The sequence below is a fragment of the Cryphonectria parasitica genome (genome assembly GCF_011745365.1).
Source record: "Cryphonectria parasitica EP155 unplaced genomic scaffold M406scaffold_1, whole genome shotgun sequence".
Lineage (NCBI taxonomy): Eukaryota > Fungi > Ascomycota > Sordariomycetes > Diaporthales > Cryphonectriaceae > Cryphonectria > Cryphonectria parasitica.
In genome coordinates, this window is record NW_024468909.1 from 4,075,193 (window position 1) to 4,090,934 (window position 15,742).

General features: G+C 56.3%; 5 protein-coding genes across 5 annotated transcripts; 3 read left to right on the plus strand and 2 right to left on the minus strand.

Moving 5' to 3' along the window:
- Positions 1-49: 49 nt before the first annotated feature.
- M406DRAFT_66926 (uncharacterized protein) lies at positions 50-1,201 on the plus strand (the record flags this gene model as incomplete). The annotated part of the gene is made up of 2 exons (XM_040925024.1): positions 50-152; positions 270-1,201. The coding sequence occupies 2 exons, from the start codon at positions 50-52 to the stop codon at positions 1,199-1,201; spliced, it is 1,035 nt and encodes a 344-aa protein (XP_040781487.1).
- Positions 1,202-1,642: 441 nt separating this feature from the next.
- Positions 1,643-2,828, minus strand: M406DRAFT_59511 (uncharacterized protein; the record flags this gene model as incomplete). The annotated part of the gene is made up of 3 exons (XM_040924639.1): positions 1,643-1,728; positions 1,847-2,569; positions 2,750-2,828. 3 exons carry the CDS (start codon positions 2,826-2,828, stop codon positions 1,643-1,645), a joined length of 888 nt encoding a protein of 295 aa, XP_040781488.1.
- A 393-nt stretch (positions 2,829-3,221) lies between these two features.
- M406DRAFT_354487 (uncharacterized protein) lies at positions 3,222-3,793 on the plus strand (the record flags this gene model as incomplete). Its single annotated transcript, XM_040922930.1, has 1 exon — positions 3,222-3,793. A coding segment is annotated over exon 1 (432 nt), but the record flags the coding sequence as incomplete, so codon positions are not given.
- Positions 3,794-9,148: 5,355 nt separating this feature from the next.
- On the minus strand, positions 9,149-9,514 carry M406DRAFT_34416 (uncharacterized protein; the record flags this gene model as incomplete). The annotated part of the gene is made up of 1 exon (XM_040921950.1): positions 9,149-9,514. A coding segment is annotated over one exon (366 nt), but the record flags the coding sequence as incomplete, so codon positions are not given.
- Positions 9,515-13,566: 4,052 nt separating this feature from the next.
- On the plus strand, positions 13,567-14,781 carry M406DRAFT_344225 (uncharacterized protein; the record flags this gene model as incomplete). The annotated part of the gene is made up of 2 exons (XM_040921958.1): positions 13,567-13,704; positions 13,847-14,781. 2 exons carry the CDS (start codon positions 13,567-13,569, stop codon positions 14,471-14,473), a joined length of 765 nt encoding a protein of 254 aa, XP_040781491.1. The 3' UTR covers positions 14,474-14,781.
- Between the last annotated feature and the right edge of the window lie 961 nt (positions 14,782-15,742).

Genomic DNA, 15,742 nt, shown 5'->3' on the forward strand with positions numbered 1-15,742 from the left:
AAATCAGAAGAAGGAGAAAGCGATACAGGCTATGGAAGTACAAAACGACATGGATACCATACCCGCGCCTGCGGTCTGCAGGTTCGTCGGCGAGGGCAGGGCCAATGTTGTCTTTTCACTCACCGGTGTAGACGACCATCCTAACCTGCGAGGTATGTTTAAATGTATACATATACATACACACGCCCACTACCTTTGCTTTTCACAGACCCCCAATCAGAAGGGTATCAAATGAAGGATTCTTGCGCTAAACAATCTCTTTCTATCAGGCCAGCTCCTCCGGGTGCCCAAGCACAAATACAAAGCGCTGCCTTACGTTGACCTGCAGCGATACTGGGAGACCAGGGTCTCGCCTCTGTTCGGGCCCCACGAACTTGTCCAGCAAAGGCTCGTGAGGCTGCCCTGCGATAAAACCTTCTTCAAGCTTCTCAACGAGCAGCTCCGCAGGCTCGAAGAGTCCGGCTCGCGCCGCCGCGACTTTGTTGGCCACGTCGTTAGCGAGACCGTAGAGCTCGGCATGCTGGTCGAGGACATGAGAGCGGAGGCGGCGGCCACAAGGAAAGACGGCGTCGCCATCATGCATGAGATCAAGCCCAAGTGGCTAGCTCAGTCGCCCCGCGCGCCCAGGAACGCCGAGCAGTGCCGGAACTGTGCCCGCGAGGTCTGGCGCAACATGAAGGACAAGACCAGGAAGCAGGTCTTTTGCCCCCTCAACCTCGTCAAGGCCGCTGACTTCCCAGACGACCCAGCTGTGGCAGCCGATATCGCCACGGCCCTGCGGAGGTGCTATGACATGCCCGACGCTGAAGCAAGGAATCTCACGGGATGGCTACGGACGTGCGCCGTCTTCCAGAAGCTGAGGAAGGTCCAGTGGGAGAATGATCACGATGGTCATGTCACTGACGACGACGGCTACTCTTTGGCCATGACGCTCAGGGACTGCAGCCTCCTCGTCCTAGTCCCCAGCAGGTCTGGCGCCCCGCCGGCCGAGGTTGTGGGCAAGCTGGGCGACACGGACATGAAAAACTTTGCCGTCAAGAAGGAGTACTGGATGAATATGGAAAAAGAGTTTCACGACAACGGTGTGTACATGAGAAACACCAACAGCCTGGCTTCAGCGATCACCGACTGCCAGCTTCCCTTCTACAGGGCGAGGAGGGACCTGTCGGAGGAGCTACGGCGATATTATGTGGGCACCTGAAGCGCTTACGAAGAGGAAGCTCGGAATATACCTTGGAGCCATAGGAGAAAACCCAGGTTCCCAGGGTTTTCCTGTACTAATAATTAATGCTGCGATGGTCGTCTGATCCGGTCAGACTTCATAGACACATGTATTTTACACTGCTTTTACCCCCTTGATACGTTTTAGAGCATTGCACTGTGCATGCAGCCTACCTCAGGGCACACACAACTAGGTCTCATACCACCGTCTAATACTGATTTCAAGCAAAAAGCCTCTCTGGTATCAAATGTTTTGATTAATTGTTCACCGTAATCAGTGAAACCCCCTCCTACCAACTCCGATTCTGAATGACGCTGCTGCTAAAAACGAAACTGACACATGGTATGATTTACCAGAGGCAGTAGAAACAGACCCAAAGGGACCAATCCCCTCCCCTCCCCTCCTCTTCTTTTCTTCTTCTCAGATCATTGTACCACGCTCGAAGCTGTCCCTGATTTCTGCCGTGTACTTGTTGTAGAAGCGTGCCAGCTTCTGGTTGAATTGTTCTGCGATGGGAAGTCAGTATACAACACGATTACGAATCCAACCAGAGAGACGACCAACAAGCCAAGTCTCCCCAGAAAGAGAAACAAAAAAAGGAAGGGAAAGGAGTAGCCAACTTACTGTTCTTGTCATTGATGTACGTGACATCCGCATCGTCGCCGTTCCTAGCAGCCCTCTCCTTCCTCTTCTTAGCCGCGACCTCTTCAGCCTTCTTCATCTCACCCACCAGCCGGTCCACAGCCTTCTTGTCGGGCTTGTTGTCGGCGAAGCTCGAGATGATATCCCCACTCCCACCACCGCCCCCGTAGAAGGTTCCGTCCTTGTCCACAGCAACCATCTCCCCATCCTCCGTCTCGACAATCTCCAGCGTGCCCCGCCGCGCAGCCTCCTCGACAGCCCGCATCCTGTCGGCCGTATACCGCTCCAGGTCGGGCCCGCCCAGGTTCCGCACCTGCCGCTCGTACACCTTTCCAGCCTCCTGCCGGTAGTCTTTAAAGGCATTGTCGTCCCGCCGCGCCGCGCGCTCCTTCTGCCGCTCGTCCCACCGCTCCGACTCGTCGACCGTCCAGTCCCACGCCCGCTTGCGCTCAAAGTCCCCGCCTGCGTCCTCCACGTCTGCGCGTAGCAGCTTGTGCGAGGCTACCGCCGACCGCCGCTGCACGGCCGACAGCTGCGCCGGGTCGTTCGCGAGGCGGTGGGCCTCTGTCTGGGCGGCTGTTAGGTTCGAGGCTGAGGAGGTCTTGGCGCGGGTTTGTAAGGCGCGGAAGCGTGCCATGCGGTCTGCGAGAGTGGTGCTTGGTGGTGGGGTGGGTTGTTTGGCCGTAGGCTCTGGCTCGGGTTCTGGCTCCGGCTCCGGCTCTGCTGCTGCTGCCGGTACCTCTACTGTCTGGTGCTGTTCTCCCTCATTTTCTCCTTCTTCTGCGACCTCAGGGGCAGGCTGGGGTTCATCGATGGGCTGCGCTTCCTCGGCGGGCTCTTCTGGTGGTGGTGGAGGGGGTTGCGTCTCGGCTGGCGGTGGGGACGAGTGCGATGCTGTCACGACGTGGTTTTTCTTCTTGCCGGCTGCCTTGGCAGCTGTCTTTCTCTTCTTTGCTGGAGGCATGATGAGGTCTGTATGTGTTGACGTGTGGATGATTTACTAAGTTCGAAGTTGAAGGGGGACGGTTCCGTTTAACATTTGAGAGATGACGGCTGCTCTGGCGTTCGAGGCGTCAGGGCGTTCTTTGAGAGCTGGGATGTGAACCAATGGTTGGATTAGGTAAGCATCTGAGTTTACTATGGCAAGTACATTCGGTAGCGGTAGTAAACATAGGTACATGAGTACACAAATACTTACATAGTAGGTACTGTACGTTGGGGGAGCGCGGGAGGGTACGACTGAACCCCTGCCACAAGTCACACGCAACCTCCAACTGGCAACCGGAGAAATTTCCATACATGCAAATGCAAGGGTTCTTCTCTCTTTTCATACTGTTGCAACTCATTCACTCGAACCTTTTCTCTCACAACAGACCCTCAATGCATCTCCCATATTCATGATGATGCGCATCTCGAATGACTCCCTCAACCTCCAAGGCCCACACTGCTCATGAGTCGTCGTTCTAGAGGACCCACGCAACACCCGCGGGAGAGAGATGCGAAGGCTCGCAGGGCCCACCACGGGCCTCTGTCAGAGAAGACTGGCTCTCCAGCAGCAACAACACCAGCAACAGAGAGAGGGGGGCCCATGGCATGCACAGAAGCGGTACTATCTGGAAAACAGTCCGCGCGGCACCGTCGTCTCTCAGGGCAGGGGTTCCCAAAAGAAGACATTCCCAACGTTTGAACTGCCAAATCTGGTGCTGGATCTTGATGCGGAGGACAGCCCTCACGTGCGTCCCTTTGACAAGAAGAAGGATGGCCCGCTGCAGCGTTCCCAATGGGGCTACGATCCCGCCGTTGACGAGGCCGAAGAGTTCTCGAGGAAGATGACGTTGGCGAGCAAGAAAGACCTCGGAAAATTGCACAGTGTCACGACGAGCCCCGAGAAGGCGCTGCGTAGAGTGCACATATCGGATCTTGACGTGATGACTGTTGCCCTCCTCGGCGGCTCTAATGTCTACGACATTCTGCAGACCGACACCAACGCGACGTTGCGCCAGGCCCTTCTCGAATATGGAGTCCCGACCGCCATACTCGAGCTGGGCGCCAGTAGCGTGATTCCATTCATGCTTCAGCGCCAAAGGCATTCTCTGGCCGCGCTGAAGGACTCACCGCTGGGAACTAAAGAGACTACAGACGACCGGGCTGTCCTTTTCGAAAGAGAAATTGGAAACTGCCACAGTGTTCAGGCTGTGGAAAAGTTATGTTCCCAGATCGACAACCCTACATCCGGCATTGAGTACAGCGTCGACCTTATTCACCTTGTGCATGACCGCCTCTTGCAACTCATGCAGACGTCCAAGAGGGAGTCGACGTTAGAGGACTGTCTGAGGTTCGTCAACAACTTGACCATCAGAAGTCTTTCCGCCAACAGGCCACTCGCCCGCTCCATGACGCTCCTCGGCCTGCACCTGTCAACCCTGCTCGGCCTGCTGCCCTGCATCCTTCAGTACATCCAGATCTGCCTGTCAATGGATCTCATCGCACAGCCCACCGAAGGCGCCGCGAAGACATGCTCAGAAGCCTGCCAGGCGATCCTGACTGCTCTCGAATATGGAGAGGGGAGTGCGAGAGGAACCCGCCAGCAGATCTTCACTATGTTGACAGGCCGGGGCTTAGGCAGCTCGGAGCCGCAGCCTTCCCTCCTCAGCGAGCAGCAGAGACCTGGTGACTTCGAGCTGCGGGTGCGCCTGATGGGCGAGCTAGGCGCCCTGCGCCTGTTGTGGCATTATTACCATCGCGCACAAAGGCAAGACGACCTGTTTGTGGGCGCGTTCCGGCGCTGCGCACAGCTTCTGGGCCGCATCAAGGACGACGGTCTGGGCCTGGATCTCACGACGTCCACTGGGGGCCTCGAGGGGGATACCATGCTCGACTTGCAGCTTGTCAATGCCATCGAGGCTTCCTACATCGCAAGGGGCAGGAGGATGCCGACGCCGTCACCCTCGAGCTTGGAGAACCGCATCTCCAAAGACGAGATCGTGGAGGCTCTCAAGCAATCGGATATCACAAGCGCGATGAAGCGTTTTCGAAAACTCATCGATCGTGCCACTGCTGTTAGTTCATCTGCAGATGAAGCCGCATTCTGAGTAGAGCTTTCTGGCGGACCATTTAGCAGAGGCCTGGGGAGATGGAGGAGGGAACCCCACGGAGGAGAGAGTAGCGCTCCTGGAGGGCGAGATAGATCGTTCAAGATAGGGCGATGATCCACGCGAAGGCACATACGTAGTAGACTTGCAGCATATCCATATACATATACATATTCATAGATGATAGACCGCTGTTGATGGATGCAGAAGCACTCGACTACCGTTACCAAAGAGATATTCTTACCTTGTGTTTAAGGGTCGTGCTGTGTAGCGTTGCATCATGGACTGAAACTCTGGAACCGGCTTCGTTCAATTGATGAAATTGTGCATATGCTGCCATCCTTTTCCGACATTGCTGTTTTATTGTATTTCAATTGCTATGCTACGGGTATGCTGGAAAGCATGAGTTGTTTACAACTGCTTGGTGATAGATGCCAATTGGTGTGGGTGACTGATACACACTGGCACTTCTCTCTTTTCCATTGCCATTTACTCGAGGTTGCACCGCCTCCTGATATTCTTATACCCTTTGTATGGGGCAAGGTGGACGATGAGCCTGACTCAGAGCACAGATGATTCATGGTGATGGCGCTTGAACCGTCGCATGAGCCACATCCCGATTGTTGGCTCAATGCAGATCGTCGTCTCGCAGGCGAGATCAGTGGCCTGCCGGCTGCATTCTAGAAGCAGCCAGGGCAGCAACGCAATCCAGGTGTCTAACAACCGGGAGGGTGTATAGACATAAGACGATTGGGAGCACGTGAGCACCAGGCGCAATGACTTTCAAGAGTAGTCGATAGATATGAGCCCGACGCAGCTTGTAAACGCACATGAAGCAGTTTGCTAGCACGTCACCTGCTTGCCACCGTTTCTTGGGCACATGACAAGGCTCGAGGCGTGAGCACCGCGGCCGTTGGATTCGCCAGACAAGGCGTTTCAGTATATATGAAGGTAAATCTTTGGTAACTCGACATCAGATATTGCCGTTCGTGGCAGTCTCACCCAAGGCTGGGTTGGTGCTGTCGCTGATAAGGGGCCTATCTTGCTCGGCAGTCGAAGAAGTAGAGGATCGCGGCTGGCCGTTCGCGGTCGCTGTAGACTCAGACTGGGGAGGCGAGAGATCGCCAAAGGCTCGCTGAGAGAAGATACGGCCCGGCGACGTCTGGGCACCAATCAAAGGTGGCGTGCGCAGACCTGAGAGCAGGTGCTCGAGGCCTTGCTCCTTGGCGAGGCGGACGTAATTTGGATCCGAGGGGGCGATAGCCGTGAGTCCGTTACGAGGCACGCGAGCCTCAGGCCAAGGGCTGAAGCTGGCCGAAGACGTATCCACCTTGCCCTCACGGACGATTTGACCATTGATGTAGTACTTTGGGCGGGGGCTGAATCCCATGTAGCGCGCTGCATCTGGGTCACGATGGTAACGGTTGGGGTGTTGGAGGTTGTCGTACTGCTCCATCGTCTCGGCGGCTTCGTGGAACGAGACCTTAATCTCAATATTGCGCAGGTGGGGGAAGTTGGGGACGGCGAACATCAGGTCGGAGACCTTGACGAAGAACAAGTCCAGCGCAAGGAACTTAGCCTTGGACTCTTGCTCAAGCTGGCGCACCTCGTTGCGAGTCAAATGCTCTGGCCCTTTTCCGTAGTAGTAGCCAGGAATTTCTCTGCCGAGATCCCACTCTGCCCGAGCGACCAGAGCAGGCCTGGGCGCCGCCAAGCTCATCACCAGGTGCTTGGCTGGCAGAGACGCAGGCACACGATCCCAATTGGGAAATCGGCTGAGCTGAATATCACTCTCCCCGAGGAGCATGGCGACCTGGGTGTTCAGAACCCACAGCTCACGACCTTCTGCAGTACCCTCGGTTTCAGGCCGAATGCTGTCGAACCGTACGCCTCGGAGCGCGAACCATCGTCTGGCCATGTCCGGGGTCTTGGCATTGGGGCTGCAATCCAGCCAGCGCAGAAAGGCAGGAAGTGTCTCGAGACGCTTCCTCTCCTGTTCTTCACGTATTGTGCGTAGCCGTTGCTCTTCTTGGGCCCGTCTTTCCTGTTCCCTGCGCTCCTCTTCCTCGTGCTTGCGCCGGGCTTCCTCAGCAGCTTCCTGCTCCCTGCGGACACGCTCCTCTTCCTCCTCCTTCTTGCGCTGTGCCGCCGCCTCCTCTTCCTCCTTCTCCCGGCGGATCCGAGCGGCCTGGCGCTTCTCCTCCTCCTCCTTCTCCTTCCGCTGTTGAGCCTCCTCTTCCTCCTCGCGTCTCTTGCGGGCTTCCTCTTCATGCTTGCGCGCCTCCTCTTCAGCGCGCCTCTTGTTCTCTTCTTCTTGTTCCTCTTCCTTACGTTTCTTGGCCGCCTCGAGCTCACGCTTTTCCTCCTCCTCCCGGCGCTTTCGCTCCTCAGCTTCTTTCTCCTTCTCCTTCTCCTTCTCCTTCTCCTTCTCCCTTTCTCTCTCTCTTTCCTTTTCCTTCTCCTTCTCCCTCTCCCTTTCCTTCTCTCTTTCCTTCTCCTTCTCCTTTCTCTTGGCTTCAAGCTCAGTCCGCCGCCTCTTCTCGTCCTCCCGAGCGCGTGACTTGCCCTCTTCGCTCTGGGTCACTCCTACATCGCGCATCACAACATCAGAGTCCTCGGACTTGACGTGAATGCTATTCTCTGGCGGTACGGCTTTGCCGGTCTCTCGACGATTCTCATGGTGGGATGTAGAGTCAGCTCGACGAGGCTTGGCAGGATCTCGCTTCTCGGCGAGCTGGTCACCTTGTTTGCGCGTGGGCTTGTCGTCATGCTTCGAAGAGGACCCGAGAGCATCACGAGATGTCATCTTGCGGTTGCGGTCGGGCGAAGTGCTGGGCTTGACTGGTCGCTCTTTCTTGTCGCCGTCCAGTCGCCTCTTCTTCACGGGCTCACCCTCCTTTTCAGAGACTGCGTGGTCGGGTGTGGCGCTCGTCCGACTGCGCTTGGCCGAGTGTTCGCCAGCGACAGAAAGCCGATCTCGGGACTCGTCCCTCTTCAGCGCCTTGGCTCTATCATGATACTTCTCCGTCGGAAGTTCGTGCAGATCGTCGTGGCGCGCGTCCCGCGGGCTGGAAGGCTCCCGTAGGGAGGAAGAGTTGGAGACCATGCTAGCACGCCTATTCTTCTCCCTTTGCTCCTTCAAGTCTCGGCCAGACATTAGTCTCTTGCGGGGTTTGGCTTCGCCTTCTGACGAGAGAGCTGCAGTGTCCGGATCGGGACGCTTCGTTTTAGGGGCCTTGGTGGCAGGCGGGGAGGTCTCTCCATCAGATATGGCAATGGTGGGCAATCCGCGGTCGTCCCTCTTGGGTCTAGCGGGGACTCGTTTGGGAGAAGTCAGGTCGTCGGATTTCGGGGCATGTGAGTTTGTGACCTTGTGTTCTCGCTCGCCTGGTCTAGTCTTGCTAGAGACCCGCGTAGCCTCCCGACTTGGGCTAATAGCTTTCCGTTTTGAGGTCTTAGCTGTCTCCTCTCTGGCCTCTGGACGACCACTTCGTTTCGCTTCCTGGTCCTTGCGGTTGGGCGACTTCTTGGAGGGATCCCGGTGAGCCTTCCTGTATGCGTCATAGGCGTCCTTCAAGATCTGCTCCTCGTCTTTCCAATTCGGGCCTTGTCTTTTCCGGGCGATTTCGAAGTACGTGTCCCCTCGATATCTCTTGGTAGGATCGAAGTTGGACTGCGCCAGGAGCAGGTTAATGACCTTGATATTCTCTTGACCTATGGCAGCCAATATGGGAGTTGCGAAGTCGTCAGACACTGTTCGGATTGGGGTTGGGTCTGGGTTGGCGCCACCTATGGCTAAGAGCAGGTTCATCACGGTATCGTGCCCGCCCCTGGCGGCGGCGACCATCGACTCCGGATCGTCAAAGCGGTCTCTGACCTGGAGGAACCGTTCCACAGTCTCGATGTCTCCTTTGCCGGCAGCTGCTCGCATTGTCTTGTCGTCATTCATGTGCAGATACAACATCTGGTTGCTCAGCTTGTGGGAGCGGGAACTAGCCGCACGCCGCGAGCTGGAGGCTGGCTCGGGCACGGCAGGTGACCGCCGCGGGCTATCAGCACCATGTGATGAGCGCGCATCCGTGTGTTCTGGACGCTCTTCCGAGGTTTTCCTACGACCGCCGCCCGCCTTCTTCCTCGCCTCCACGAGCGCGGTCCGAATCTCGTCAGCGTTGTCCAGATCATCATCCACTCGGTCCAGTGGTTCCTGCCCGTTGACGTTCGCTTTCCGTGGATTCACCCCAGCCTCTAGGAGAACCTTGATGACGTCCAGATGTCCGTTGTCAACAGCGTCAAGAAGAGGAGTGTCCTTGTCGTGGTTCACACAATCGATATCGCAGCCCGCATCCACCAAAAGCTGGACAATCTCGTCGTGTCCATTGATGGCTGCTATCTGGAGCGGAGTGTTCCCTGCATAATCCGGGAGGTTCAGGTCTTGAGGACGCTCGAGCAGGCGCCTCCTGACGAGATCGTAATTTCCGTTGGAACATGCCTTCGCAAGCTGTGTTTGGCCGTGGGCGTCGACATGTTTCTTGTGTGCGGTGTTCTTGGCCGACGACATGGTCGATTCTGCAGTTGCGGGCGTGGCCAGGCTGCGTGCGGTCGAGCTGCGAATGTGAGGACTGCCGCCCGCAGAGGAATCATCTGAGAGGTAATCGGTAGCGAGAGGCGGAGGAATTCGCTTCTTCTTCTGACTAAGTCCGCTTGAGGATTGGGACACGATCTGGGTGGATGCACTACGCCTGTGGGTTCGTGGGTGTGGTGAGGTGGACCGGTGATGCGAAGATTCGTGGGTGGATTTGTTCGAGGTTGCAGGTTTTGCGTGGTCGCGCTCTTTGTTTTGTTGTTGTTGTGAATGCGGTGGTGGTTGTTGTTGTTGTTGTTGTTGTTGTTGTTGTTGCCGTTGCGAGGAGAACGCGTCAATGGAGGCAGAGGTGCGCTGCCTGCGAGCCTTGTGGTTGTCGTGCTCAGCCTCGTCATCAGAATCAGCCCTTGGGGCCTTTCTTTTGTGTGACGATACCAGTCGATCTCCAGACCTGTGTTTGGCCTGGTCTTTAGCCTGGTCCTTGTCCCCATGATCTCGCTCTTTGTTAGAAGGTTTAGAGAACTTGGCGTGGACAGATTCCGAGTCCGACCCTGGATGCCCATCAGCAGAGTGTCGTCTTGGGTGGTTGAAGGGTGAATCAGGTGCTGAGCTCAACGCACTCGAGTCCTTGCTTCGCGGTTGATCCATCAGCCTTTTCCTCTTCGCGGCATCCGCCGCGTGGCTGTGAGCACCACCACCATCCCCTCCGTCCACGGGACCATTTGATTCGGCCTTGGTGCCCAAATTAAGACGTTTCGGCTGGGCGTCAACACCTCGACCTTTCCGGTCATCGTCACTGTTGTCCTCCCGCTTGATGATCTTGCGGGACTTGACAGGAGAGCCGTCCTTGCCAGCGAGAACAATGGTCTCAGCCTCGGAGTTGTTGTCTGCAGTAGCGTCGTCTTCTTGGCCGCCGTTGGGCTGAGGGGCCGCCGTCGTCGTGATGTGCCGATGCTCCTTCTCCCTGCCATGTGGCGATGGAGGTCGCACTGGAGCAGCAGTGGACGACTTCTTCAAGGGGAGTGCAGACGAGAGGGTTCTGCTGGAGTGGTCGGCCTCGAAGGTGCTGCCTTTCCTGGGACGAGAGGAAGGAGAAGCAGAGGAAGCTGGAGGCTTCGTGGAGGTGGACTCGGCAGCATTCTGCGCATCCATATCATTTATAGCCGGGAGACGCGGTAGGTACTCATCATTGTGAGCACCAGCGGATGGATGTCACGATCGTCACAGCCCCGAGTTGACACACGCACTACGCCGGGGCACAACGTCAAGGGGTGGTGAGGGGAGAGGTCAATAGGTTCTGGATCGATGGGAAGATGAGGCGATCCGTCAGTTTGCGAGCCAACGATGAGTGAGATAAGTCTTGGACGGTCCGTGACGAGGATTGCCAGGCTGGCGTAAATGTAAACCGAAATGGTCGATGAACTAAGGACACAGTAACAAAGTATAGTATGGTGGAGGCCTGGGCTTGGATGAGTGAAGATCGAGTACTCTCATGAAAAGACTAGAGAAAGAGAGAAAGAGAGCTAGATCTAGTACTGAGGAAGAAGAGTGGTAAGAAGAACTAGAGGAAATCCGGGGCTGGGTTCGTCTCTAAGGCGTACTGTGTAGTAAGTTTTGGCATGAAATCAGGACCAGGAGAAAACAGAAAACAGAAACAGAAAAAAAGGCCAAGCAGGCTGGCCAGCAGATTGCCCCATGAGACAAGAAACCTTGAAAAAGACTAGTCCTTTTTTTCCCAGGTTGCTCTGACCTGAGATGGACTGAACAAGACAAGAACAGGACAGACACGGACAGACTGAAAAGACAGACAAGAACGAAAGTGAACAGAGTACTATGGTACATGGCACTGTGGGAAGCAGGCACCTGGCACCTGGTGCCTTGGCTCCATTGTACCTACTCCATGGATGGTCACTCCATTAGTGGGCTTACTGCAGGACTCTACACAGTAGTGCAGGGTGTGTTGGTGAGGTGTGGCGGTTGGGCAGGATGGGGGACCGGAACTGGGATGGGTACAGGTGGGTTAAGGTGGGAAGGCAGGGCAGGGGGGAGGAGGTGGGGGGAATGGAGATTTTCCCTCGCGGTTTTTTGGTTCTCTCTTGCCTCACTCACACGGCTTGCCCAACACCATGGTCGCGCCCCCTGCCCGTCTTCCAGCCTGATCCTGGCTCATCCCTGTAAATAAGCGGGCAAGGCCCCCTCCACTACGCATCCCCTGCACAACTAGAGCGATCTCCTTCAGTCGCCACTGCCGGTGATTGGCTGAAGAAAAGGAGAGATACGGCAGGCTACAACGACCGTAAGTGCCGTTTCGAGTCCCCGCCAGCCTACCTCTCAAGTGCGGATACCAGATACTTGAGCTGGGAGGTACCGGTACCGCACCGGTTGGCACGTTGGACCTTGTAGAAGAAGAGACCTCTCCTGCATCCGCCGTGCACTAATGTATTTCCCTGCCTCATCTGTTTATCTCTTTGCTTTTGCTAACACCACACACCTTGAGAGTTCTCCTCTCAGCCTTCATCTACAGCCCCTGCGAATATGATATTGCGAGACCGACGAGGACCAGATGGCCGATAAGGCGGCGAGTTGTGAGGTATCTACCTCTGCGACGCATCGTACTTATCATATGGCCGCGAATCGGTTCCCTTCCATTCACATCGACAACTTCTGAACGACTGTGTCAAAGTTTGTCACAGGCGAAAAGGCTACGTCTCTCCTGGCCCCCCCGCGCCCTCCATCCCGGACAGAGAAAGACAAGCCCACCAATACCAAAGTACTGAGTCTCGACAAGCTGGACTCTTGTTTAGCGCTTTGTGAGGCTCGCCCTGCCTCGTCACAGTTCAGTCTCATCAATGGCAGCAGGAGAGGCGCAAGCGCTACGTAGCTAAAGCTAGAGCCTTTTGTAGATCACCAGTTTATCGAAAGGCATGCGCCACCTGGGGAAACAGAATTGTTTTCTCACAAGGAGGGTCGAGAGAGTTTCTTTTCTTTGGGCGGCGCTGCCTAGATCCTGCAGAAGGAAAGAGGAAAAGAAAAGGGGGAAAGGCCTAGGAGCTGCAACATCCGAGATTCCGGAAGCGGTGGAAGATAGCAAGCATGGCTCCTGAGACGAGAACGGATTGTCTTGTAGCATCGACCAGCGTGAGGCCTCTCTCGTATTTACTCGACGCGACACTGCGAGACCTGAGCCTGACTCGACCGTCAAATCATGAGATGAGATGAGGGAAAGTAATGTCCTGTTGGGTTTTCGGGCTGTAAACTTGGATGGAACTGGAAATGGACTGGACAGGACAGCCGTTTAGTTTCTGTCTCTCTCCGGTGCCGCAGCAGCGAGCCTTGTCTGGCGTATCTGTCTTCTGCGTTGCACACCCAAAAAAAACCCAGACGCGGATCCCACAACCTATGGTACAGCCAGCCGTCTTGCTCCTTTCCGCTCGCACCGCCCTGCACGTCCTGGCAGAGTGTTGCAAACTACCTGACTGACTGAATGGGTCCGTTGCTTTCGGTCATCGGTTCTTCGGTCAATCGCACTCGCTCTCCTTTCACACCCACCGCGCACCCCCACCTGGTGCTCGAGACTACTGCGAGGTTACATGGCCTACCAGCTGTTCCAAGTTGGTCATTTCGTCTGTTCCAGAATTTGCTGACATCGATATTGCTGCCTTCTTGCAGCCTCGCCTCGCCAGCCTCTCGGCAGCGTCTGACACGACCCGACACTGTCGCGTGGCATCCAGATAAGAGGGGCCGCAACGAGGCCTTCTTGGTCTTCTTGTCTCACTGCTTCACGGACCATATTAGACACGCTGGCAGGGTCCAATACCCCCCCGCTGAACGCTGGCGCCAAGCACGGTCTGCCTCCTTCGGCCTCAAAGGACGGAGAGAAAGGAGTCTCTGCGTACATCCACCTCCACCTCCTCCTCTGTCGCCCACCCACCACTGTCAGTCAGCCAGCCAGCTTGCCTGCATAGTACCATAGTACAGGACATTTCATTCCGGGTTGCTCCGTCTCTCCTGCGCCTCCGCCACTCGTCATGGACCGTGCAACTCCACCCAGTGAGGTCTCACTGCCCTCCGCTCTCGATCAGGCTAAGATCCACTGCCTCCCGGCCACCGCTTACTATATCCCCGACTTCATAAGTGAAGACGAGGAGAAGATCATCCTTGATAAGGTGCGTCTGCCACCGTAGCCTTGCTGCTGCTGCTGCTCCGTGCGTACAATACGTGTGTTGGCGTCCCAGGGGCTCGTGGGGGTGATCGAAGGGGGGGGGGAGGGGGTGTTCTAGCTGGTTTGCTCACAGACACTCATTTCAGATCGCCAGCGCACCCAAGCCGCGATGGAAACAGCTCTCGCACCGGAGACTCCAGACGTGGCCGTCTGATCTCGTCCGGGATAGACTCCTCGACGAACCCCTTCCTACCTGGTTGAACGACCCCGTCGTGACGCGACTGCTCTCTATCCCGCTGTCTGCCGAGGAGCCCTCCCATCTCTTCACCGCAAGCCCCCACCAACGCCCGAACCATGTGTTGATCAATGAATACCCTCCAGGCGTAGGCATCATGCCGCATAAGGACGGCTCAGCATACTATCCGGTTGTCTGCACCGTGAGCCTGGGAGCCAGTCTTTGTCTCAACATCTACAAGAGCAAGGAAGATGGTGCTCTGCAACTCGAGCCAGCTTACAGGATCCTCCAGGAGCCACGGAGCCTCCTCATCTCGACCGACGACCTATACACGGAGCTTTTACACGGAATCTCGGATGCTACAGAAGACGTGGATCTTTCATCTGAGACGGTCGCCAATTGGGGGCTGCTCCGCAACCCAGATAGCTTTGTTGACGGGCACAACCAACGGTCGACACGGACAAGTCTCACATATCGTGACGTGCTGAAGACCTCGAAACTAGGCAATAACCTCGGGAAATTCCTCATCAAGCGATAATGGCGCACTCGACATGCGCAACCCCCAGCGCGCCCTCAAAACAAAAAGGGGATCATGATCCACCTGCTCTTGACTTTCTGTGGCCCAAACTTCTCGACATACCAATTCCTCGTCCCGTAGGCGGTGACACCTAGATTGACAGCCACAAACACGACCACAGACAGCAGGGTCCGGTTGCACCACTGTCCCTCGGGCGCCGCGGCGACTGCCAATGAGAGGTAGATCAGGCACTCGCAGGCATAATGAGGACAAACGAGGTAACGAAACAAGCCCTGCTCCGGCAGTGAATATTTCCTGAGACCTGCAAGGTGTTTGTGGCAGCGGTGCTGCATGACCCAGCCGTACAAGAAGAGCGGCAACGCCACAGCTGTCTTGAACAAGCTGGCACCTGCCACCAAGTTGCCGTCTCCTGTGAGGCGGACATCGTTCTGTAGGACGGCGGCTGCCACGATATTTAGCTGCATCTCCGAAACAAGGGCGTTCCCAAGGCTCGACATACCTGACCCCTCGACCCAGATGGCCACGCTGACGCCCGCGTAGAAGCCCAGGCCTAGCATCCAGTGGACGAACCACATGGTGGACCTGGACGGCTTCATGACGGCCCAGCACTCGTACAGACGCCTCCCGGCCTGAAGCACCATCAAACACCAGACGACGGCCACCTGAAATCCACCCATGGTAGATGACATTGAGGCGGTCTCGGCCTCAGCCTGTCGAGCGGCTATGAAGTGTAGAATGCCATCACCCTGCTGGAAGTACTCCGTCGCCCAAAACCCTGCGCACACGAGATAGGAAGCATAATAGGTGAAGAACCACGAGTGAGGAACCTGGCCCAGTGATGTAACCTTTTTTACGACGCAAAAGACAGAGTCTCCCTTCTCTTCTCCCTCCTTCTGCCCAGCCTGGTCACCTGCTGTCGTCCCCTGCCCACTGCTGCTGCTGTTCGTTGCGGCCTGGGGTGCTGCCGCCCTCCGCGGTCCGTAGGCGAGAAGGAGTTTGCGCTCTGTTGCAGGTAAAATTGCGATGGCGAGTACGAAACTCGATGTCAGGATGAAGGCTGCCTGAACCCATTGGGCGGGGCTCGCTGAAAACAGCGGCAAGAGCAGGGTGCTCGGATGTGCCATTGTCTCGAAAATGGTCCCGGGGTCAGGTGATCGCGCTGAGGACGGAGAAGAAGTAAAGTGAGGCAGGCACTCATAACTCGCCTACCGACGACTTATGAAATTCAGACGCGTTGAAGGAAGTGGTCCAAGCTTCTTACGACCTCAC